The sequence below is a fragment of the Eutrigla gurnardus genome (assembly GCF_963514095.1).
Source record: "Eutrigla gurnardus genome assembly, chromosome: 20".
NCBI classification, from domain to species: domain Eukaryota; kingdom Metazoa; phylum Chordata; class Actinopteri; order Perciformes; family Triglidae; genus Eutrigla; species Eutrigla gurnardus.
Genome location: NC_139931.1, coordinates 20,654,775 through 20,679,866, shown reverse-complemented (window position 1 = coordinate 20,679,866; position 25,092 = coordinate 20,654,775). Strand labels below are relative to the sequence as shown.

General features: G+C 43.5%; 2 protein-coding genes across 2 annotated transcripts in view; one reads left to right on the top strand and one right to left on the bottom strand.

Moving 5' to 3' along the window:
- The window catches only part of LOC311030477 (carbonic anhydrase-related protein 10-like), a 176,317-nt gene extending 154,552 nt beyond the window's left edge, over positions 1 to 21,765 (top strand). Inside the window, exon 10 of the transcript XR_014598987.1 lies at positions 21,693 to 21,765. The gene's annotated coding sequence lies outside the window, so the exon portion shown is untranslated. The remainder of the gene's footprint in view (positions 1 to 21,692) is intronic.
- Positions 697 to 24,556, bottom strand: mpp2a (MAGUK p55 scaffold protein 2a). Its single transcript, XM_084036235.1, has 14 exons — positions 24,462 to 24,556; positions 19,282 to 19,330; positions 17,534 to 17,634; positions 17,112 to 17,267; positions 16,807 to 16,977; positions 14,398 to 14,505; positions 13,637 to 13,756; positions 8,322 to 8,453; positions 8,110 to 8,212; positions 6,219 to 6,287; positions 5,864 to 6,025; positions 3,776 to 3,978; positions 2,581 to 2,709; positions 697 to 2,502 (listed from the first exon to the last, which is right to left on the bottom strand). Exons 2-14 carry the CDS (start codon positions 19,310 to 19,312, stop codon positions 2,326 to 2,328), a joined length of 1,662 nt encoding a protein of 553 aa, XP_083892361.1. The 5' UTR covers positions 19,313 to 19,330; positions 24,462 to 24,556; the 3' UTR covers positions 697 to 2,325.
- Between the last annotated feature and the right edge of the window lie 536 nt (positions 24,557 to 25,092).

Below are 25,092 nucleotides of genomic sequence, written 5' to 3'. Positions count from 1 at the left end.
ACACGGACAGTGTAACACAGACGGTGTAACATGTACAGTGTAACACAGACTGTGTAACACAATGTCACACAGACAGTGTAGCATGGACTGTAACATGTACAGTGTAACACAAGACAGTGTAACATGGACTGTAACATGACAGTGTAACACAGACTGTAACATGTACAGTGTAACAGACTGTAACATGTACAGTGTAACATGTACAGTGTAACACAGACTGTAACATGTACAGTGTAACAGACTGTAAAATGTACAGTGTAACATGTACAGTGTAACAGACTGTAACATGTACAGTGTAACATGGACAGTGTAATACAGAGCATTACACGGACAATGTAACACGGACAGTGTAACAGAGACAGTGTAACACGGACAGTGTAACAGAGACAGTGTAACATGTACAGTGTAACACGGACTGTAACATGTACAGTGTAAGACAGACAGTGTAACACAGACTGTAACATGTACAGTGTAACAGACTGTAACATGCACAGTGTAACAGACAGTGTAATACAGAGCATTACACGGACAATGTAACACAGACAGTGTAACACAGACAGTGTAACACGAAGTGTAACATGTACAGTGTAACACAGAGTATTACATGTATAGTGTAACATGTACAGTTTAACACAGACAGTCTAACACAGACAGTATTACATGGACAGTGTAACAAAGTATTACATGGACAGTGTAACATGTACAGTGTAACACAGAGTATTACATGTACAGTGTAACATGTACAGTGTAACACAGAGTATTACATGTACAGTGTAACATGTACAGTGCAACAGAGTATTACATGGACTCTGTAACATGTACAGTGTAACAGAGTATTACATGGACAGTGCAACATGTACAGTGTAACACAGAGTATTACATGGACAGTGCAACATGGACAGTATAACATGGACAGTGGCCCAAGAGTGCATAACACATTCCAAAGGTTAATTTAAATCCTCTTAATGCTTTCACACTTTTATTTTGAAGGGCTTCAGCTTCGTTGGGTTTCTGCCTCCTTTGTGCTGTGTTGTTCACTCGAGAGCTAACTGTTGACATATTTTTACTGATGACAATCTGAAGGTTATCATTGAAGTGTCATATAGTGGAACTACTGGGCAGGAGTCTGGTACCGACCAGAGTCTGGTACCTCAGTGCAATTACGTTTCCAGAGAGACAGATTGGATTAGAATCAGTTTGAACGCGTGGTTTAACGGACAAAATGAAACTACACAGATTAAAAATGACGACGACATTGAAACAAAACAAAGATGGAACTTCTTGGTTCTGACGGGACACTGACATCAGCTTCCTGGTGGAAGTCCATCATCCAGACCTCCTGATGTGGACTAATCCACCACACAATATGTTTCCCCCAAAACCTAATTCACAGTTCAGTTCATTTGTTTGGGACCAGACCTTTTACAACCGATTTCATAAATACAACCAATTTGTTTTATTTTAAATAATAAATACTACAAATAAAAAAGTGCAAATTAGGAATTATATTAGTGAGTGTTACCCATGAAATTCTATAAATGTTGAATGAGAACAGAGCTTCTGTACAGCATTACCTGTGTGTGTTTGTATCCAGACAAACATAACGGGGGTCTTTAGATCTCCGCTAACACTGTATTCATGATGGATGTCTGACTGGGAACTGATCTTAGATCAGATCCATCTACTGGTGGAAGGCAACGCGACAATCATTTGTTTCTGCTGGGGCCTGCAGACTTAAACCAGATTTGCTGTTACCACCAGAAAATAGTGTGTCATAAAACCAAGCAGGAATTGAAATAATTAAAAAAAATGTGTGAATGTCTGTTAAATAATAATTAAGATCTCTATCTCTGAAGTCCTGATGAGCAATGGTGATTATTTCCAAAATGTTCAGCCCAGAGGGGCCGTGACTCTGTGTCTATATATTGATCATGATATGTACGTAATGAAAGTCTGCTGATGATTATCAGTAATAACACAAAACAGATCATTGAAAAACATACAAAAGTTGCTCCATGCAAAAATAGGGACTGACATTCACAACGCGTTGGTTTTTTTCACTTGCTTCTTCTCCGCCTCATTCCGTCCCGTCCTCGCCACCCAGAAAAATATCATCCTGTTTAAATAATGGACGTCTTATTCACACACTTTATGAGAAAATACCCTGCAATGTATCTGCAATGCAGCTGGTTTAGCAAGAGAATGGGTTTCTGCTGATAGGCTGCGGTCAAATTCACCTTCAGGAAAACTAAACGGAGAATAAAGAACTTCCATTATTTACACAGTGGCATAGTTTTCTTCCTCCTCTGCGCTCGCTGGCCTCCTTTAGAAAACCCAGGTGACAGGGACCCACTGGGGGTTTTTAGAAACCGTTTCCAGGGCGGCCTTGACGGTGCGGTAGGTCTCGTCCAGGTTGTCGTTGATGATGCTGAGGTCGAAGTAGTGACCGCAGGCTGCCTGGATCTTAGCACTCTCGTCACACGTCCTCTGCAGCTCTTCATCCTGGAACACAAAGCACCGGACTCAAGACAATGTTCTTTTTCTCCACATGTAAAGGAGGACGGCGCCCGTGTTTCTTACCGTCAGTGTCTTCGGCTCCACCCCGGCCTCCACAGCTGATTGGTTCATCACCTTGAGCACCTCGAAGTCTGGGGACTGAAGGAACACCACGTAGGGCAAGAACTCGGAGGTCCTGAGCACTTTGAGAGACTAGAACACACATACGTTTGTGAGCTGGAGACACTGAATGACCCTCTTTATCTCTCCCACTGCAGCTGCCAAACTCTAAATAACTAGCCATTTAGTATTATATAGAACATGCTTCTTTATTTTCTTACCTTTGTATTAATTTCCCCCATTTATTTGATTTCTTAATTCATTTTCCCTTATATCTTTTCATGTTGATTTTTTTTAAAACACATTTATTTATTTTGCATTTGTTTGATTATTCCACTTTTTAAATACATATTTTTCTATATGGGTTTGGGGGGGAAATTCCTACAGCATAGTATCATATTTTGATTGCTAATATCGTACCAGTATATGGACGCAACGTATCAACCTTTTCTCATATAAACTATTAATATTGCAAAAACACTGCTGGCATGTTGGTAAACCGTCAAAGATGTGTTCATTGAACAGAGGTTGGCATCCACCTTCTACGGGAGGAGAGCACTCGCTCCTTCCTGTTGGGAGGTTTGTGTGATGCACGACGGATACCACAGATGTATTGCCATTGATAAAAGACAAAGTTGGTGCACAAATGATGATATGCAATTGTAAATTAGAGGATCTCTGTTCACCACTGTTTCTTAACTTCACATTGGTTCACTGTTACTGCATTTATGCCATGATGGATATGAACAAGAATAAAACCGATGTAACTTCTTTCCAGCTGCATGAAACCCGGTTCACATGACTGTGTTAAGTGAATGAGTCACTTGTAGGAATTAACTCCCAGAGTCCCCTCAGGCTCACCACCAGCGTTTGGCCTTTTGGAGCCCAAAGTCTGTGGTCGTTGGTCTTATGGCCCACCACTTTAAAGTTCACTGTCTCTGCTTTAATTAAACCCCCTCTATTCTGTCACTCTACAGTCCCTCTACTGAGATGGGGGGAGGCTGCAGCAGTGATCTGGCAGCTGTGAGGTGGGAGGGGTCGTCAGTGTTTGTGGGGTAACTGCAGAGGTGGGGATGTTTGAGTTTAAAAATGGTATATTCCATGTGAAATAGGATATTAAGTTGCTTCTAAACAATGTTGTGGGTGGATATATGTGTACCTGAGGGTTGGCGTCCAGTATGCAGACACGTCCCGCCTCCACCACCTCATGAATGGAGTCCATCTTGATTCCATACAGGTTGCCGTCGTACTCTCCATGTTCGAGAAAGCGGCCATTCTTGATGTCGGTCTCCATCTTGCTGCGGCTGGTGAAGGCGTACATCCGACTCTCACGATCTTCCTTTTTGGGCTTTCTGGAGGTGTCTGGACAACCACAAGAACCCCGTCACGTATGCATACATATGTATTTCCCCTCCACCTTTGGCTCCTTGTAAAAACAATTAATATCTGTATCAATTGCTCCTAATATTTATTCATTCATTTATACATCTTGAAGAGTAACTAAACCCCAAAACCACCTTTTTCAGTTGAAAACCAAATCTGGTATTTTGTAGTGTTGCTGATTCTGGTCCAAACCTAGATAATCAAATGCAAACTATTTGACGTCTACATATTGTTATAATTATACATCTTGACTGCCCTCTACTGGTTGAAACACAGCTACAGACATTGAATTTTGCTATTAGCTGATCTAGAGTCAGGTGACTCAAATGAAGCTAAAATCACTAACGTGGAGAAAAGAGTAGCACCGGCTCTTTCAATTAGACTACGCTAATGCAAACTGCTAACATACACATACTCATATTCACAAATGTTTGTTTAAACTGCATCTTCTCACATTAACAGAGCTTGACAGCGCTTACCTTAGCATAGTGATAACAGTTGCCAACATTGGGGATTGGTATTAGCAATTAGCGCTAGCAATTAGCATTGGTGATTACTGCTAGAGTTTGGCATTAGCAATTAGCATAATTGGATAATTGGAAAGGCCATTACGAACGGCAAGTTAAACGTTTTTTTTGTTTTAGTAGTTTTTTGCTTGTGCTTAATTATCCAGATGAACGGGTGAGAGGACAGGAGGGAGGCCTGCTGCCACCCGATTGGAGGACTGGTTCCCAGACTGCAGCGGGATTGGTTGGCTCACCAGGACCCCAGCTTCAAAAGCTCCATAGACGGCGGCGGCAAGGGCAGAGAGGGCATTTCCTCGCCGGCAGAATGAAATGGTGAAAACAATAATACGCCACAAAGTCAGGTGAGTTATGAATTTCTAGCCATTCTGCCGGCTGGAAATCTAAAATCCCACTCATTCGGCGTGTTATGGAAGCGTTGTGATTGAAGACGAAACAGCCAATCAGAATTGAGCTTCTCCAAGTCTCTGATTGGTTGCTATTGTGGCACATTTGTAACGCTGTGCCACGTTGAGCGAGCATATAGACAAAGTTGAGCGCGCACAGAAGGGACAGATTGAGAGCGCGCGTGCAGCGGTCTGCAGCGCAGCGAGCAAGAGTTTGAGAGAGGGCATGAGTAAAACTGAGTGAGAGTAATATATTTTTGCCTGCTCAAATGAAATTATGTTTTGCTCGCGTATCATTTCTCTTCAAAATATAATTTCTGTGCTCGCAAAATATATTTTTCTGCGCTCAAAATCTCACATTGCTCCTTCATAAATGTGGCACAAATATAACGCTATAAACCAGCCGCATCTTTGTGGAAATGTTTCGTTATTGGAGTAGTTTTGTGTGTTCTCGTAGGGGTGGACTGCCCATTTGGTTCTTCTGTTCTCTCCTGTTTGTTAGGTAGGGAGGTTAGAGTTTGTCCTTTTGACGTTTTATAGGTCAGATTGATCCTCCCTCTTGTTTTGTTTGTTATTGTGGCCTTGGTCCACCTCGAAGCTAATCTTAGTTTGATGTGATACATGTAAATTAATTACCCCGTGTAATAAATGAACCTGATATCACCTCTAAAACTGACCCAGTGTTGTATCGCTGCTTTGGACGAGGGGAGGAACTCGCCTTCATGTTGCGTCTCTGGTCCCCTAGCTGGGGTGTAACACTTGGAAAGAGCAACACTAGCTAGCTAACTAGCTAACTAGCTGAGTGATAGACGGGACTGCGTGTCCTTTTCTGTCAAGTTCTCCAGGCACAAAATTCCAGGCTAGAGGCAACCTCAACCGAAACTTTGGGGAGCAGTTCCTCCTTAAGGAGTACATGCCTAGCAATAGACCACTTTAAGAAATCTAACGTCATACATGGAATGGTGGTGCCAAACAGTAGTGGATCCCTCAGCAGGAGCTTGTTCTTCAGTCTCCGCCGCCCCACGCCTTGGGCACCGATCAAAATCAGAGTTTTCCTCTTGAAAGGGGGCACCTTGGCCACCTCCTCGTAGAGCAATATCTCATGTCTGTCGAACTCTGAGGGAGGACGAGAAAGAGGAAGGATCCAAGGAGGTTAGAGGGGAAGACCCATATGAGGGAAATGCAGGAGAGTTGGGGAAAAGACAGTTTCACAAGGGAGAAATGTATTCGTAACGCCAATTTCTCAGGATATCATTTCACCTTAGGGCTACACAAATACTACCACACTTTACAGCGTGGGCTTTGTTACCTGCGTTTCTGGTGGTCACATACATCATTTTTTTCTTCTTCTTCCCGCCAACACCAGTACAAAGATTTCCTGTCACACAAATGAGGCATAGAGTTCGATAAGGGCACTGAAGTCAAACATTAACGTGATTGTCAATTTGCACGCCTCCCGATCACTGGCTCATTTATCGGCGTTCTGTGCCAAACTATTTCTTGGTCAGGACAATTTGCATGGCAACCAGTAGTAAGAAACAGTCAATCTTCTCATCTATCGTTTCCCTGTAAGGGTGCTGGATATTTTTAGCAAGATGAATTGGAAAAATATGATTCTCACATTTCTGGGCTTCCTCTACAGCCCACTATCATTTTGAAGTTTTCCCAAGTGTGAGGGGCGGAGCACACCGAGATACGCCGCTTGGAAGGTCAGACCTGCAAAACCACGTTTTCTGTCCTACACTCCTCTCTTGTGCTGCACGTTGCCTTTATCTAGCTGTTTTTAGACGTGCATAAAATATTATGCATATTCTCAACTTTTCCGCACATCAAACTCGTCCATGTCACACGGGCCCAGGCAGCCAATCAAATGGAGTGAGAGGTAGATGTGGCAGAGAAACGATGATGAAAGCTTTGTGGTTTTTAATCACGATGAACTATATCTTTTGATGTCTTTTTATGGGGTTGTTTTTCAGAAAAACATCAAGAGCTCGACGTCGACTTGAATCCATTTGATCCCTGTTAATCAAATTTCATCGCCTGGTTGATCACACCCCCGCTCCACAGGATCGTCTGCTGTTTTGCCAAGAGGCGTTTTTCCACCAAGCAGCTGCTGCAATCTTGGTTTGATCGGGGCCTAAAGCTTCTTTAGAAATCACATTACTTGTTTTACAGTTATTAAACATTTGGAGTTTGGGGGATTGTAAACATTTAGACATTTCTATATCCCTTCGGTTCATTAAAGCTCCTTTGATCCTGGGTAATTTAATTTTCCTTGACAGGTATATACAGACATGGGATTCGCCACCAGATGGCAGTGTGAAAACAGCAAAACGCTGTAGATGGGAACAATGAGCACCATGTCAAGTAGAGAAGGTACCAGAGTAATAAAACATAAGACAGTTGCTAAATGCTACACCTTCAAATCTCAACTCAATCCCACTAAAGCTAAACCCAGAGGCTTGCCTCAGATCTCTCACCCATCTGCTCTCCGTCATCATTATATTCATCTGTATTTGTTTTATTGGATTGAATGAGTCGTTGGATTTGAGTGCATTTTTGTAACTTTGCTTGTATCTAATTTTTTTTCTCTACCTGCCAGTGGCCTCTTAGTTAAATACAGCCGAGCCACTAAAAACCTTGTTAACCTCCCCTCTCAAACTTGCACAGCCATATTTAACTATTTTCTATCTTGTATTTTTCTTCTGCAAGTATGTCATATGATTTTGTTTTCCGCATTGCTTTCTGATGTGTTTCTTATTATGAGTTCCTTATACTGTATGTGTGGTACCTTTTGGAAATGCGTAGGCTAGGTTGTGATAGAAATATATTCTAATGTATTCATATTAATAGCCAGTTACTTCTGCCTAGTATTACTTTTGACTTGTGTGATGGAGCTGGAGGGGGGTTTGCGTTTCTCTTCAGATTATTTAAGACAAAGTGAATCTGATGAAGCATATGCATAATATCCTTCACGCTGTCTTGTTTTTTAAATGTCTTTTGTCAATAAAATAATATCCCAGTACCCTGGTGTGTGCTGGCATGGTCGTCTCATTGGTGCACCAGCTGCACCCAGGGGAGAAAGATTACTGGAAATAAGAGAAGCGCTGTTGTGCACGGGGGTATTTTATCTTTCTTCCTTAATAATCATATTGTTATTGATCATTTCCTTGTTGTCATTATTCTGTCTTTACAGTTACCTGCTGGGGCCAGCTCCACATCTCTCTTGACAAACGCCTTCCTCTTCTCCTCCAGCGTCTGACTGGGGATCAGCCCTGCACTGCCACCCTCCACATGACGGGCCTGTACAACGCATACATTCATAACAACACACTGACACTCCTTCAGTCTTTGGATCTGAAGACGATCTGAATTTGAACCGCTCTCAGAACATTTGAATGTTGGACTCCACCTGCCACCAGTTGACGTCGTCCTGGTTGACTATCTGGAGGATGTCTCCCGTCTCAAACCTTAAGCCCGCCTCCTTACAGGGAATCAAGTTGTCGTTGGCTGGGCAGTAGTCGTAGTGACATTTAAAGAAGAGCTGGGAACACACACACACAGAAAGGGAAGTCACAACACCATTTGTGGCCCGTACAAGCACCTAATGATGTAAATGTACACATATACTATACATACATACATATATACAGACGTTTACCCAAATGTGAATCGTCAAGCTTGTGGTGTTCCCACACAAACATATTAAGTATCTAAACTAGAGGTGTAACGATTCAGTTGATTGTCTGTCGTATAGATTCAACTAAATCGATCTGCTAAAATAGATAAATAGAATGAATCGTTTTGGCTTCACCAATAATCGCTATACATGCATTTAATCGTATGAATCCTGATTCTTAATTATGATTAATGTTTTAATATGTTTAAGACACTCTCTCCCCTGCCAGTATGTAGTCTACTGAAACATTTTAGAAATAACTGAGCAATGTTTAATTACATTTTTGTATTCAGCATAAAATATAAGGCAGGACTACTTTTTTATAGAATAAATATGTTAAATAAGTAATTCTGTGGTCTGATAGTCTCACTCGCATTATTGCATGTTTACTTCATGGATATAGAATTTGGTTACAAGTTACTGAATAGAATCGTGGTTTACAGAATCGAATCAGATCAGAAAAAAAAATAAAAATGAATTGTCCTTGAATAGAATTGAATAGAGTAGAACTACTGTATCGTTAATCGAACCACATTTTGTCTGGAGAAAGGAAGGAAGCTGCTTTGTCTCTTGTTGGTAAGTCAGAAACTAATTGTAGATTTGGGTTTAGGCATTGTGTGAGTAAAGCTAGTTGTAACATTTAGTCTTGTGTTGATAGCTTGTTGTTTAAATTCTTGTTCAGCTGTCTATGCTAAGTGAGTAATCAGCTAGTTTCAGCCAGCTCAGCTGTAGTCAATAGACTTGATTGGAGGGAGGGGCCACAGTCAGTGCATGAGGTGAACTCAGCACTTAAAAGGCTGTCACTACAGCGTCAGGACATCAGAACGAAGACAGCTGAACAAAGACAAAGGGAGTCTACCTGTGGGAGTCCATCGAGGAAGTCCATTGAGGTAGACATAACATCTCCCCCCCCATCGCAGCCATGTGTCTTATCCCAGTCAGGACATCACACTGGAGAAGATTTTACCAGAGACCCTTCACTCGAGGCTGTAACCCATCCAATCTCTGCTACCCACCATTCTCCACCGGTAAGGACCTTGAAGTACTAGGGGGGCTGTGGAACTGCCAGTCTGCAGTCAAGAAGGCAGACACCATCAGCGTATGCCTCCCTGCAGACTCTCCACTTCCTGGCCCTCACAGAGACCTGGATCACCCCAGAAAACACTGCCACTCCAGCTGCCCTTTCAACTGCCTACTCGTTTTCACACTCCCCAAGACGAACAGGGCGAGGAGGACAAACTGGGCTCCTCATCTCACCCAGATGGTCCTACCAGGTCCTTCCCCTGGACCACCTACCCCGATCTACACATAGTGATCTATCGCCCACCCGGTCCTCTCGGTGACTTTTTGGATGAGATGGATGCCCTCCTGAGCTGCTCCCCTGATGATGGCACACCACTCGTCGTCCTCGGTGACTTCAACATCCACTCAGGAAAGCAGTTCCATCTAGTCTTCATTTCACGATCCATTTTTTTCAAACTCGATGCGTATCGTCATGTTTTGTATTGCGATATTTCACCAAACGATATTTCGTCCCATCCCTACTGATCAACTCCTCCCTCACCTCAGGTCTCATTCCAGCGGCTTTTAAGACGGCTATCGTGAAGCCTCTCCTTAAAAACCCCACCCTAGACGCTACTGACATCCAAAGCTACAGACCTGTATCTCTTCTTTCATTCCTCTCTAAAACCTTGGAACGTGCCGCCTACAACCAACTGTCATCCTATCTCTCGCTGAACAACCTCCTAGACCCTAATCAATCAGGATTCAGGACTGCTCACTCCAGTGTTTCCCCCACGTTCACACAGCAGCGGCGCGCCGAATTTTGTCCGCCGCTGCAATAAAAATCCTTTTTTTTACGTAGCTCCTTTTAGAAAATGTACAGCGCGTAACGTCAATTGCGCAGCACGCGGCACATCGTCACGTAACCAACATCAAAGAAGAAAAATACACAGCGAGTGTGGCAGTTGTTGGCAGCAGGCTACCCTACACGGTTGCAAAGTTACATTGATTCTAGCAGTAGCGAGTGAAGCGGAAGATCGAAGAAAGAAGGAAAGAGTGAGACAGACAGAGAGAGACAGACAGACAGAGAGAGAGAGAGAAAATAAGTTGCTAAAATGTATCGCTACATGACCACCAGTGTTAAAAACCCTCTGAGCCCAATCATTTTATTGTATCTATAAACCGCAACCTCCGTGCCGTTTTTCCTCTAGTATTGTGTGTGTGTGTAGGCCTGTGTGTGTGTGTGCGTGTTGTCGCTCTTTTTGGGATCACTCATAGCCTTTACAGGAGCTTATATCCAGTCAGGAATTTATAGCCTAGGTTTTTTCGGGAACTTTGAAAAATGAATCCATACTGTTAGATCCGATGTTGTTCTTTATTGCCATATAAAATCCGTTTTCATCGCGTATTTTAGTTAGGGATTTATGCTAATCGCCTGTAAGCATGTGGTCATTAGCATAAATGCAGGGAAAAAACCTAAGGACTTCTTAAAAGATCATGAATAGTTTCTATTATGTATAACTTATATTTATTTTATAATTTTCTCATCACTTTTTGACTCCCAAGACTAAGAAGAAGTGTTTTAAGCAATAACAAGCTTAATCAATTTGCATTGTTTGTGTCATATCAATAAATAATTGTGAGATATTATTTGCTTTTTTTTTTTTTACTGTCTAATTGAAAAATATAAAAATCTGTAAATGAAGACACAAAAGGCAAAGTTACAACACCAATAATCCCCTCTACAGTAATACACAGGACTGTTTGAATAGGATTTAAGTGCATATTCTCCTCTCAAAGTGCACCAGATTCATGCATTCCAATGTAAAGGGTACAAAAAAAATTCGGCCGGGGGGGGCCGAATTTTTTGCTGGTCCGTGAGCACCATCTTGAACCCGGCGGCCCCCCCCCGAACCCTCTAGGGGGGCCCCCGGACCCCCCTAGAGGGTTCGGGGGCCACACCACCGCTGCTGAAAAAAATCCTGCGGGAAACACTGCACTCCACTGAGACGGCCCTCCTCACAGTGACCGAGTCCCTGCGAGATGCCAGAGCCTCATCCCACTCCTCCGTTCTCATTCTCCATGACCTATCTGCTGCATTCGACACAGTCAACCACCAAATCCTCCTCTCCACTCTGGCTGAACTTGGCATAACTGACTCTCACCTGGTTTACATCATACCTGACAAATCGCACCTTTCAGGTCACATGGAATGGCTCTATGTCCAAACCCTGTTCTCTGGACATGGGTGTCCCTCAAGGCTCAGTATTAGGACCGCTTTCTGTTCTCACTATACACCAGATCACTAGGTTCTGTTATCACATTGCATGGATTCTCCTACCATTGCTACGCAGATGACACCCAGCTGTTCCTCTCTTTTCCCCCGTCCTCTGACACTCACATTGCAACTCGCATCTCGGACTGTCTGGCTGACATCTCTGTCTGGACAACTGCACATCACCTCAAGCTTAACCTGAATAAAACCAAACTCCTCTTCATCCCAGGGAAAGACTGCCCTCGCATGGACCTGTCGGCCACTGTCGAGGGCATCACAGTATTGCCGTCGTCAACTGCGAGGAACCTGGGTGTAATCCTCGATGACCAACTATCCTGCACCCCCAACATCACTGCTGTGGCCCGATCCTGCAGATTTGCCCTCTACAATATCCGCAGGATTCGGACCTTCCTCACAAAGGATGCAACGCAACTCCTGGTCCAAGCACTGGTCATCTCCTGCCTTGACTACTGCAACTCTCTCCTGGCCGGACTCCCGGCCTCTGCGATTAAACCATTGCAGCGTATCCAGAACGCTGCAGCACGCCTTATCTTCAATCTACCCAAATTCTCCCATGTGACCCCCCTCCTCCGTGACCTCCACTGGCTTCCTGTTCCAGCACGCATCCAATTCAAGACGATGGCACTGGCCTTCAGGGCCATCAATGGAACGGCACCCATCTACCTTCAAACACTGGTCAAACCTCATGCCCCGAAGCGAGGACTTGGCTCCTCTACTTCAGCTGGCCGGCTGGTACCACCATCACTGAAATCAAACAAATGTCGCTCAGCAAAGTCCAGACTCTTCTCTGTTCTGGCGCCTCAGTGGTGGAACGAACTCCCGACCAATGTCAGGACAGCAGAGTCATTTGCCATCTTCCGAAAAAGGCTCAAGACTCACCTGTTCAGACTTCACCTCGACTCTACATAGCATGACCCACTAAGGTATGAAGTTCCTTCTCCATCAACATGTGTTTCAGCCAGAAAGTCACTCTGCCCTTCATGACAATAAAAAGAAATCTGAGCAGGCCTACAAGCTGGGAGTGTTAATGTCATTTATATTTGACATGTTTAGTTTAGTTGTAAATATTATATTTATTGAATAACTTAATAGTAGCAGTTTAGAGCAGTATTGTTTTTTCCCATCTGACTTTTCTATTTATTTCATTTAAAATCTTATGAGAAGAAACAAGCGATTTTAAGTTCTCTGGCTCTAAGTTCTCTGGCTGGAATCATTGTTAGCCTCTGTCTAATAAGTGAAAACAATAGACGAGGATAGAAATTTCACATTTCATAAAATGCAAACAATGATTCCAGGCACAAAGATGCCATTAATCATCTTCAGCAACTCCTTCACTACAAATGTACCAAATCTGATAGAATTTGAGCAAAGGTTTTAGTAAGGATCTAAACTTTGAGCAACAGTTGAAAAGAAACACCACTGTCCCCGTTTTGTTTTGTCAGCAGATTCATATGGCTGTGGATCGGGTTAAACAGGTTCAGCAGGACTGTGCTGCCCACTGACCGCTAACGGCTAATGGCTAACTTGAACTAGCGCTCTCACTGATTTCCACACAGATTTGTTGTTCAGGTTGTAGCATTATTAGGTGGAAACAGTTGGCTAGTAAGTGTACTGTGTTGTTCCTCTACAGCTCAGCATCATTCAGTTTGGGCATCGACATCCCTAGATACAGACCTACATGTCCTCACTGCCATAATGCACAGTCAGCACCTAAGGTTGTAGAACTGCGTGTCCACTCTGTACCAGTCACCTGTGTTGGCGGGATGGCTTCATGGTAGCTGGGCAGTATCTTCAGAACGACACTTCCACTGGCTGCCTGCAGCTCGTCCTGCAGCACCCGGGCATCGCGGCCCACCTCTCGGCCATTCACCTGCCGACACATCGGATCTTCTTTGTCAACACATGCATTCACGGCGCCAAGGAGTTCACAAATATAAACACAAGAGCTTGGTGAGCCGGAAACATTGAACCAGAAGACCCAGCCTCAAGGTCCTCCACGGTTCAGATCAGTTACATGTTTGTCCTTTTGGACAGTGTTTTCTGTTTAAAAAGTATGAACGTCAGACAACAGCTAGTACTACTGTGGTTCTGTCTCCGGTCTGATCTGGATCACAGCTGATTTTTACTTGGTGTGTTTACATGAGAAACCCCTCCAGTGACCTTCTTTACATTTACAAGTAGGCAGCTTGTGTTATAATTAGTTATTATAACACATAAGTTGTGTTATTAGCCGTTTAATCTCACTGGTACAAGTTCCCTTTGACTTTTTTATTAATTATACAACAGCAACAAAAAAATGTGTTTGCTCCCCAATTAAACATTGCAACAGACACATAAAAAAAACCCTGCTGTGACACCAGGTATTTAATTCTGCAACAATCCCCCAAAAAGCTTGTGAAATCCTGGAGGGTATTCAGTGTGTACTACTTTAAATTTCAAGGCACTCCCACCATAAATGAAAAGAATGCAGGAGGTCAGTAAAGGTCAACTAGACGGAATGGTCTACCTTACCTCTTTGATGATATCTCCGACATGCAGCAGTCCCTGCTGGTCTATCATGCCTCCGTGGAGGATGCGGGCAATGATCAGCTCACCACCCTCCACCTTGAACGTTACACCCTGAAACACAATGTGGGTGATTGTTTGTATCATTAATGAAAACACAATCAGCATCTACAGGAGTAAACCCAAACAATGCATGACCTTCTGCCAAGTAGGGCTGGCTTGAAGTTAAATGGTGCCATCGTTATGTGGAAACACACACACACACACACACACACACACTAGGCTTGGGCGGTAATACGGTAATACGGTATACCACGGGTCTTAAAAATAGCAACGGTATCAGTTTCAATACCGTCGTTAAAAAAATGCAATGCAGTTATATAGGAGAGAGAGAGAGAGGAAAGATGGCGAGTCGCGCACCGAGTGACCTGGTCTCAAAGAAGAACACGACTTCTGCAGTTTGCCAGTATTTCGGGTTCCGACCTAATGAGAAGTAGAGCTTAGTTCGGGCCCAGAACATCAAGCCCGACCCGACCCGAGCCCGTGCGCGTTCTGTCCGAACCGGGACCGACCCAACACATTAACTGTAATTAAGAGCCCGAGCCCGATTTCAACCCGACAATTATTTTTCATGCATGAGGCTGTTGTATGTGCATATCCGTGGGAAGTGACCGTGGTCAAGCCAGCCGCAACTCCGATCTCCGTGGTCAAATCAGCCGCACTTAAATTTGCTCTGTGCAGCTAAATCAAAGAATAAAGGAGTTACGCTAAAGTGCAACATGGAGCTTAAATTTTGATACCGTCAAACCTCCTCCCTATTTTACCCCGGTATAAGACTACCGTGATTAATTAAAAATTATGATGTAAGGCTCAGACGACGTCACCAAACTCATTAGAGTTTAGCTTCTCCGCCCGAGCCCGACCCGAACGGGCCGGGTCGGGACGAAATTTCCCACCGCTACCCTCGGGCTTGCTCGCTACACATAGTGCGCACGCATCATTCATAACGGTTCCGCTCTGTGCAGCTAAATCAAAGAATATAGGAGTTACGCTAAAGTGCAACATGGAACTTGGGAGACACAAAGGATAAATTAAAAACAGGACAATAACGTTGAGCAAGTCATCAGGAAAGTCCGAGGTACGGGATCATTTCAAGTGAGTAGTAGGCTTTGTCCAGTCATATCCTAATCGCGGCACTAACGTAGCCTATAAAATTATTTGTATATTTTTGTGACTGAGTAGTGGTGCAGCCGCACCCCCGGTTTCCCACCGCGGTCAAGCCAGCCGCAACTCCGATCTCCGTGGTCAAATCATTTTTTTTTACACATTTCTTACGTAGACCTACTCTGCTAAACATATAACCAATAATATTTAATGTTTATGCCTAGCCTTCTCCTCAGATTAGGGGAGAAGGCTAGGCATAAATGCAATGATAGAAAAAAAAAAAGAACGAACGAACACAAACGCTTGTTTAAAGGCCCAGCCCGACCAAGCCCGAGGGTAGCGGTGGGAAATTTCGGCCCGACCCGGCCCGTTAGAGTTTAGCTTCTCCGCAGAAGCTAAACTCTAATGAGTTTGGTGCCGTCATCATTTTTAATTAGTCACGGTAGTCTTATACCGGGGTAAAATAGGGAGGAGGTTTGACGGTATCAAAATTTGGATACCGCCCAACTCTAACACACACAACACACACACACACTCACACACACACAGAGCGGAGCAGCTAATAGACGAGTGAAGTTAAGTTAATGTTGCTAATGTTAACAAACAGGCTCGGTCGTGTAGTCGACTAGGAAAAAAGATTTTCCGATTCATATCTTCCTCTGGAAGGTCCGATATCGATTCACAAGAAATGTCCTGTATCCTCTGCATTAAGTCTTGAGCTCCTCTGACAGCAGCGTCAGGCCTGAAGGCAGACGTCTGGCAGTGTTGTGGATTGAAAGTGTACGAGGACAGAGGCGAGCTGGACAAAAGCCAGGCCATGTGGAAGATGTGCAAACTAGACCTGAAATGTTGTGAGAATACCACAAATCTCTGAAACCATTGAAGCAGACATCAGCAGAGATATCTAAGCCCAACCACACGGCACTGAAGAGGACAATTACAGGCAAGCTGCCCCCAAATGATCCACATGCCAAAACAACAACCGAGGCTGTAGTGTTAACGTTCATAAGCAAGATTATACGGCTGAGTGTGCAGCGTTGTTCAAAATGATGGTTTCAGGAGACTTGTTAATAAACATATAAGTGTTGTTAATATCCAAGTATGGCTGCAAAACTATTGTCCCCTGGTGGGATAGTAAAGATAACCTTTAACCTTTTAACCTTTTCCTCACAGCCTCTTTGACTGACTGACTGGATGCTGTTATTGTATTTCACATTAACTCAGCTGTGTTTGTGTGCTCATGTTACCCACCAGATGCTCCCCTGCCACTTTGCGTATGCCCACCATGCGGATTGCGTCGGGTGGCAGGTGCAGATTTTGGGTTTGGCCGTCTTCCTGCTCATGATCCACACATTCACATGGGCTGGGGGGCGGGCTATCACATGCCTGGGAGGCCACTGAGTCATGAGTCTCCAGTAGAGACTGGCGAGCCAAAAAGGAAGACATTTAATGTTAAAGTCAGATCGTTCAAAAAGCCATATTATCTTCTGATTCAGAAAAACAACTAAGATAACATTTGCAGGTGTGTTTTCTGTGTATTTGTGTGTGTTCTCCACCTGGAAGTGAGGCTGTGTCAGGATGTGGGTGAGCTCGGCTGCAGTTTCAGAGTGGTCTGTGAAGGGGTCCAGCTCACTGAGGATCTCCTGCAGGAGCTCCACGTTGTTCTCCCTCACTGGAGACGGACGCGGCTCCTTCAGGCTCTCCTCCTGCTCCTAACACCACCACACATAAACACAACCATATATCATAGATGGACTGTCTATTCTAATCCCTGGTGGAATTACAAGTGTGTACTTGTGCGTACTGCATAGGGGTGGGAATCCGAGAGGACCATGATGATACAATATTATCACAATATATATATATATATATATGTGCGATTCTTAAGTGGCATCTCTCTATAAAAACAATATTGCTACGTAATAATATATCAATACTACGCCGTATCAGTTTCTCCCCCCAAAACCCAGCACCATACCAGAGGGCTCTCCATGATGCCTTTCAGGTAGATGAGGTCCAGGTCGTTGGCTGTGGTGGAGCTGGTGGTGCTGTCGCTCATTGCATCCAAAACCTGGGGCCCTATAGCACACACACGCACGCACGCACGCACACACACACACACACGCACGCACGCACGCACGCACGCACGCACGCACGCACGCACGCACACACACACACACACACACACACACACAGTTATATTACTGCTGGCATGGAAAGGTTACTGAATTGTCTGTTGGGGTGCAGATGTCTAAAGCAGAGATAATAATTAATTTGGAGGATCTCTCTCTCTCTCTTTCTCTCTCTCACCATAAATGATGAAATTGATGTTTATCAGTTTAAATGAACATTTTCAAGTCCAGAAAGATTCAGTGGGTCACGATTTGATTATTAAATGATCCCCGATGCATCACGATGCATCTCTATTTTGGATTTAAATATATGAATTTGTCCAGAATATAATGTTAAGTGTCTTTGAGTATCCAAAAAGGCCAATGAATTATTATTATTATATGGTACAAAGTCCTGCACGGTGGTGTAGTGGGTAACACTGTCGCCTCACAGCGAGAGGGTCCCGGGTTCAATTTCCAGGTCGGGTTTGGGTTCCTTCTGTGTGGAGTTTGCATGTTCTCCCCGTGTGAGCGTGGGTTCTCTCCGGGTTTTCCGGCTTCCTCCCACAGTCCAAAGACATGCAGGATGGACCTGTCTGTCTCTACATGTCTCCCTGTGATAGACTGGTGTCCTGTCTAGGTGTACCCTGCCTTCGCCCAATGACAGCTGGGATCGGCTCCAGCCCCTTTGCTTTAGTTGTCATTTAGTGTGATTTAGTTGTTATTTAGTTGTCATTTAGTGTGATTTAGTTGTTATTTAGTTGTTATTTAGTGTGATTTAGTTGTGATTTAGTTGTTATTTAGTGTGATTTAGTTGTGATTTAGTTATTTAGTTATTTAGTGTGATTTAGTTGTTATTTAGTTGTTATTTAGTGTGATTTAGTTGTTATTTAGTTGTTATTTAGTGTGATTTAGTTGTTATTTAGTGTGATTTAGTTGTTATTTAGTTGTTATTTAGTGTGATTTAGTTGTTATTTAGTGTGATTTAGTTGTGATTTAGTTGTTATTTAGTTGTTATTTAGTGTGATTTAGTTGTCATTTAGTGTGATTTAGTGTGATTTAGTTGTTATTTAGTTGTTATTTAGTGTGATTTAGTTGTCATTTAGTGTGATTTAGTTATTATTTAGTTGTTATTTAGTGTGATTTAGTTGTGATTTAGTTGTTATTTTGTGTGATTTAGTTGTGATTTAATTGTGCTCTGCTACACAGCTGTTGTTTACTTTAGCTTGCAGTCGTCCCTAATATAATACTAGGAGTCTGTCGTAATGGAGGTCTATGAATCGTAGGTCAGTGCCACTCGACTTGCGTGTCTCAGTGACTCCGTGAGCATTGGTATCACAGTAAAGCGTTGGTGTGGCCGTGTCTGAGAACGATCGCCGGGATGCGACGTTGTTCCTCAGTTCCAGGGTGTGCAGCAGAACACTATATGATACTTTCCTGGTTGGGCACAGCTGTTTTTTCCCTGTTAACGTTAGTTTAGGGTGGAAACGGGTAATATGATTTCTCATATTGGTGGCGTCGCCTACATCGCAGAGCAACACATCTTGTCTTGCAGGACTTAGCCTCTCTGAGATCATAGCAGCTAATGAGGAGGGGGAGAGGTTTCTGGTCTCACCAGGCTCTGTCCTGGTGGAGGCCACAGGCATCGTTGTGCTTCAGTCAATCTGAAAGAAGAACAAAGAGAGAAAAAGATTAACAAAGTCCATCTTTACAGCTACGTGACAGTGGCTGCCCATCACATCACCCATGTGGAAGCTGGTAGCCATGTTCAACGAACCCGTCCCCACACACAAGCACAAATCTGGTAGAGGGACTTCAGGAAGCGGTGTTGGAGAGGTCAGGAACTACAATTCCTGTCACAACAAATCTAAAAACATTTAAATGCAGTGACGCACACAATACATTTAGCATCACAGAAAGCAACAGGAGTGAACCAGGTTGCCAGGTGGAGTCGGAAGGGTTGTGTCTTTTTTCACAGTAGCTGCACACATTTTGAAGAGCAAACAGCAGATGGTTGATGTGCCAAAACACACCATCATTCACGATGTCCCTCCTCACTGGAACTCCAACGATACACTTGAGAGGAACCTTGAACAGCAAGCGGCTGTGTGCTCAGCACTCACAGAAAAGACCCTCGAGAAGAACAAAGACATAACTCTGCTGTCTGATCGGGTCGGGAGTAAGTCAGAGGAGTTCACCGAAGTCCTGAAACCACTTAAAACCCGCATGAGCCCTGAAGCCCCACCTTCAGTATCAATGAGCCGGTCCCTCAAAACCACAGTGCTGAACTCTGTGGAGCCAATGAGGATGACAGTGTGAGAGAAGTCAAGGCTGCCTGATCAAAAGTGTGTTCTGTTAGTTGACTGGCCCATCAGAGTAACAGCAACAACGTAACATCCAGCGGACTCTAGAGGAGGTCAAATAAAGGAATAGTTCAACATGAAAAGCTTATTGGCTTCCTTCCTTAGTGTCAGTTAGGCTTGGGCGGTAATACGGTATACCACGGGTCTTAAAAATAGCAACGGATCAGTTTCAATACCGTCATTAAAAAAATGCAATGCACTTATATAGGAGAGAGAGAGAGAGAGAAGATGGCGAGTCGTGCACCGAGTGACCTGGTCTTAAAGAAGAACACGACTTCTGCAGTTTGCCAGTATTTCGGGTTCCGACCTAATGAGAAGTAGAGCTTAGTTCGGGCCCAGAAAATCAAGCCCGACCCTACCCGAGCCCGTGCGCGTTCTGTCCGAACCCGGACCGGCCCGACACATTAACTGTAATTAAGAGTCCGAGCCCGATTTCAACCCGACAATTATTTTTCATGCATGAGGCTGTTGTATGTGCATATCCGTGGGAAGTGGGGGTGCGGCTGCACCACTACTCAGTCACAAAAATATACAAATAATTTTATAGGCTACGTTAGTGCCGCGATTAGGATATGACTGGACAAAGCCGACACGTATGTTATCGCCTTCTCCCACTACTCACTTGAAATGATCCCGTACCTCGGACTTTCCTGATGACTTGCTCAACGTTAATTGTCCTGTTTTTAATTTATCCTTTATGTCTCCAAGTTCCGTGTTGCACTTTAGCGTAACTCCTTTATTCTTTGATTTAGCTGCACAGAGCGGAACCGTTATGAATGATGCGTGCGCACTATGTGTAGCGTCTTTTTTTTTTTTTTTTTTACTTTGTGTAACTTTGTACACATTTCTTACGTAGACCTACTCTGCTAAACATATAACCAATAATATTTAATGTTTATGCCTAGCCTTCTCCTCAGACTAGGGGAGAAAGCTAGGCATAAATGCAATGATAGAAAAAAAAAAAGAACGAACGAACACAAACGCTTGTTTAAAGGCCCGTGGGTCGGGCCGGGTTCGGGTCGGGCTCGGGCGGAGAAGCTAAACTCTAATGACTTTGGTGACGTCGTCTGAGCCTTACGTCATAACTTTTAATTCGTCACGGTAATCCTGTATACCGGGGTAAAATAGAGAGGAGGTTTGACGGTATCAAAATTTGGATACCGTCCCAACTCTAGTGTCAGTCCATAATTTGGATTGAGATCGTTGCTTCTAGCGGCCTCTCTGGCAGTAGATGGAACTGCAGGCAAGCCTGTGGGACTCATCTCCCTCACCAACAGTGTGACTGTCTCTCATCTGCGTGATGCCTTTAAATGCTCCACACTGAAAGGAGGTCCCTGGTTTTCCCTCGTTGGCGGTCACTTTGCTTCTTGATGACTTTCCTTCTTCACTTCCATTAGTTTGTTGTTTCTTTTTCTTGGACTGGAAGTTGAATGGTCTTCTTTCTCTGCCTGTTGATCCTCCATTGTGAGTCAGCAGTAATTAAATGTACCTGGTCAAACACTTTAGACTAGAGGGAGCCTGACTCAGCAGTTGGAAGTTACTGATTTCCCATTCCAAGTAAACACTCCGTGAGTAGCTCCACCTGCAGACCAACCACTGCTGACTGACGGAAAAAGATCAAACTCATTTAGAGTTTAGAGGGAATGTGGCCACAGACACGGAGATCCGTAGTGATCACATGATCAACCACCATTGTTTTAACTCACTCTTTGATAGATAGGAACTTAAAATACAATGACAGATGAAAATGTTACAGACTGCCACTTTAAGATGAGAAGATGAATGCTGCTCTGATGTCGGTGAATATGAAGCTGCAGTGTGTGTGTGCGTCTTTGTATTATTGCCCTACATCGGTTGTATGCAAACTCCTCCTTTCCCACCCAACATGGCACAACAAAAACACTCATACGCAGCAGGAGGTGACGTCAGCGAGGGAGGGAGGGGCGCCAGCGATTGTTCTGGAATTGAGCGTCCATACTGAAGGAGCAAGAGAAAGAGAGGGGAGGGAGAACTGGGTGGAACTAATCTATACATCGCCGTGACAACGGACACGATACAATGGCAAGATGGAAAGAGAGGAGAACAAAGAGGCAAGGCATTGAACTGTGTATGAAATCCCTTCTCCTCGCGTCGCTTTAGCGCTATCCATCGATCTTCCTGACAAAGCTGCAGCTTGCCTTCGTTCGGTTCTGCCCTCACATACACTTCCATCGTTGCTCATGCTGAGTACACACTTTACACAACACCTAATGTCACAATTATCCTGTCAAAATAAGTAAGATTCATGACATCATCATGTAAATATGCTTAAAACTCTTAAAATGGCACTAAAACATCCTGGAAATCACTTTGTTGTGACATTAAATGTTCATATCGTCCCATGTGTGATAAGTTCAAAATAAATGTAGCATTGTGAAATGAAAGTCCCCTGAAATAATGAAATCTGTATTTAATGTAATACATTAGACTTGGGTGGTATAACTGTATACGATGTATGAGTTCAACACCGTCATGAATCCTGCCGCTGCTCTGTCTATGATGTCTATGATGCTGTGTTGTAGTGACCAATAGACGCCACCGGAGGTCAGTGTCTCTATAGTGGAACAGGAAGCTGAACTCGGAAAGATGTTACCTTAAAAAGCTGTTTATAGTCGGGATGTGAGTTTTTGATAATTTGATTAAAAAATGTGATTGAAGTTTGAGAGAAAATTGATGAGACAAACAGAAACACTCCCCTGACACATTGTGAAGGGTCATATCCATCCAGTTTCATGTTTTGTAAATGTCTTGTTGGCTTTGTTGAAGTCTCTGCATTCAGATCAGGTGACAGGTGCAGCCACTGATCAGCTGACATTCTAAACAGATTGATTGGTGGTCTGTCTAAAGGCTGATCAGAAGAGCCGATCAGATGTTTCATCGATTCGGAATTGGAACATATTTTATAACTTGCACTGAGAGCCCGGTGGGTGTTTGTGTGTGCGTGTGTGTGTGACGGGGGGCAGCTGAATAAGCCTGTGACCAGCTGTGTTACTGGGTCATATACCATTATTTACCTTCATATACCATCATATATCATATACCGCCATATACCATCATATACCGCTATATACCGTCATATACTGTCATATACCGCTATAAACGTCATATACCGTTATATGCGTCATATACCATCATATACCGTTGTATACCATCATATAACGTCATATATCGTCATACTGTCATATCCGTCACATTAGTTTGTTATCCATGTTTTAGTTGTATGTATATTTCTGTGTATGTATATTGACACTCAAATTTCCTTGTATGTGTTCACACTTAATTGGCCAATAAAGCTGATTCTGATACGTCACATGTATAACCCGGTGAAATGTCAGGAAGGTATGAAAAACCGCCCAAGCCTAATTTACATGTATGCATTTATTGATGTATTTATTTCTACTCTTCAGTCAGTGGGCATGTGTATTATTTAATATTGGCTTAATTCCATAAAGGGGACCCACATAAATAATCAATTCACTGAAAACAAAATGCTGAGCAGTAGGAAATCAATTAGAAAGGAACTGTTAACCTAACAGAAACAGCCAACACAAACTAGTTGTGATCTTTGTGAACTCCATCTGCTTCCTCCTCTCTCCCATTCTCACCGGCACAATAAGGTTCTCCTTCTACCTCCATCCTCCATCACCGCCCCCTCCCTCCCCCTCCCTCCACCACCATCCATCTGCTCCAATATGTAAATACAAATGTGCCACACACACAGACACACACACACACACACACACACACACACACACACACACACACACACACAATGACAAAAAAAATATCTTTCAATGTCTCCCAAATATTATTGAGTTTTATCTGTGTCTTTGTTTTAAATAACAGATACAATACATCTCGATTTTACGCGATGTCTTTATGATAGGTAGGTGCGTGTGTGTGTGTGCGTGTGTGTGTGTGTTTGAGTGGGATGTTTAGGTGCGTGGTCACGGTTTATGACGTCATCTGTAATCTATTAGGATTGTAGTTTGTAGCTTTTCTCTTTGTTGGTGTTTCACCGTCTGTATTATTAAAATGAATTAGTGTTACGGGCACACTACGGTGCGTACAAACGCGCGCGCGCAGAAGGGTCTCCTTATTAGTCTCAGGATCGCATAGAACAAAACATGACACGCGCACACGTTCAAAAAGGCCAACAACATGCTAACACTACACATGTTGGCTAGTTTATAGTGCTCCTAGCGTGAAATTAAACGCGCTCAGGCTCGCGCCACCGGGAGGACCGTCCGCTTCTCTCTCGGTAATGACAGACGGACGGAGGAGAAAGGCGGGAGGAGAAAGAAGCACAGACGGTGTGAGAGCTGTAACGGTAACTGTAACACATGTGGAAATAACCGCCATGTTTGTGTTGAATAAAATGCGCTTCGCCTACCTTTCAACACAATGAGACGGGCTTCCCGCGGTCTGTGCTTTCTCGTGCGCGTCTTGTTGTCGTCTGACTGGCTTTCACCTGCCCGTCAATGCGCGTACACCCATGCGCGTTCAACTTCCTGGAAGATTCAGAATAAAACGCTTCTGGCAAATATACGTTTATGACATTTTAATAATTAAAAAAACATAATTTTGTATCATGATATGAACTAGATCTAACTTCCTTTTTTTCGTGAAATTATCATATAAAATACTGTAGGTGTAAAGTGAGAGATGGACATTTTTAACATGTAAACGTAGCCTATTTGTCAGGCAGATTCGACAGTATATTTCCGGTTAAATCCTACACATTGCTTGGATTTGACACCTATCGATGCGGTAGAAATATAACATTATTAAAGGGCCACTGTGTTGTTTTTGTTTGTTGCATTTTCTCAGCCTTTCAAAGGAAACTGAATGACGGATTGGAGTGTGTAGACCTAATCCAAACAAACCCTTGTGACATGTTCTAAAATAAAAGTCTGACGTTTCATGGGATTTTTTGTGTCTGTTGTTGTGTCACTTTTTAGGCATTATCTACAGGTATATGGCCATTATAAAACCAAAGTGCCGGTGTATGGAGATATTTTTTA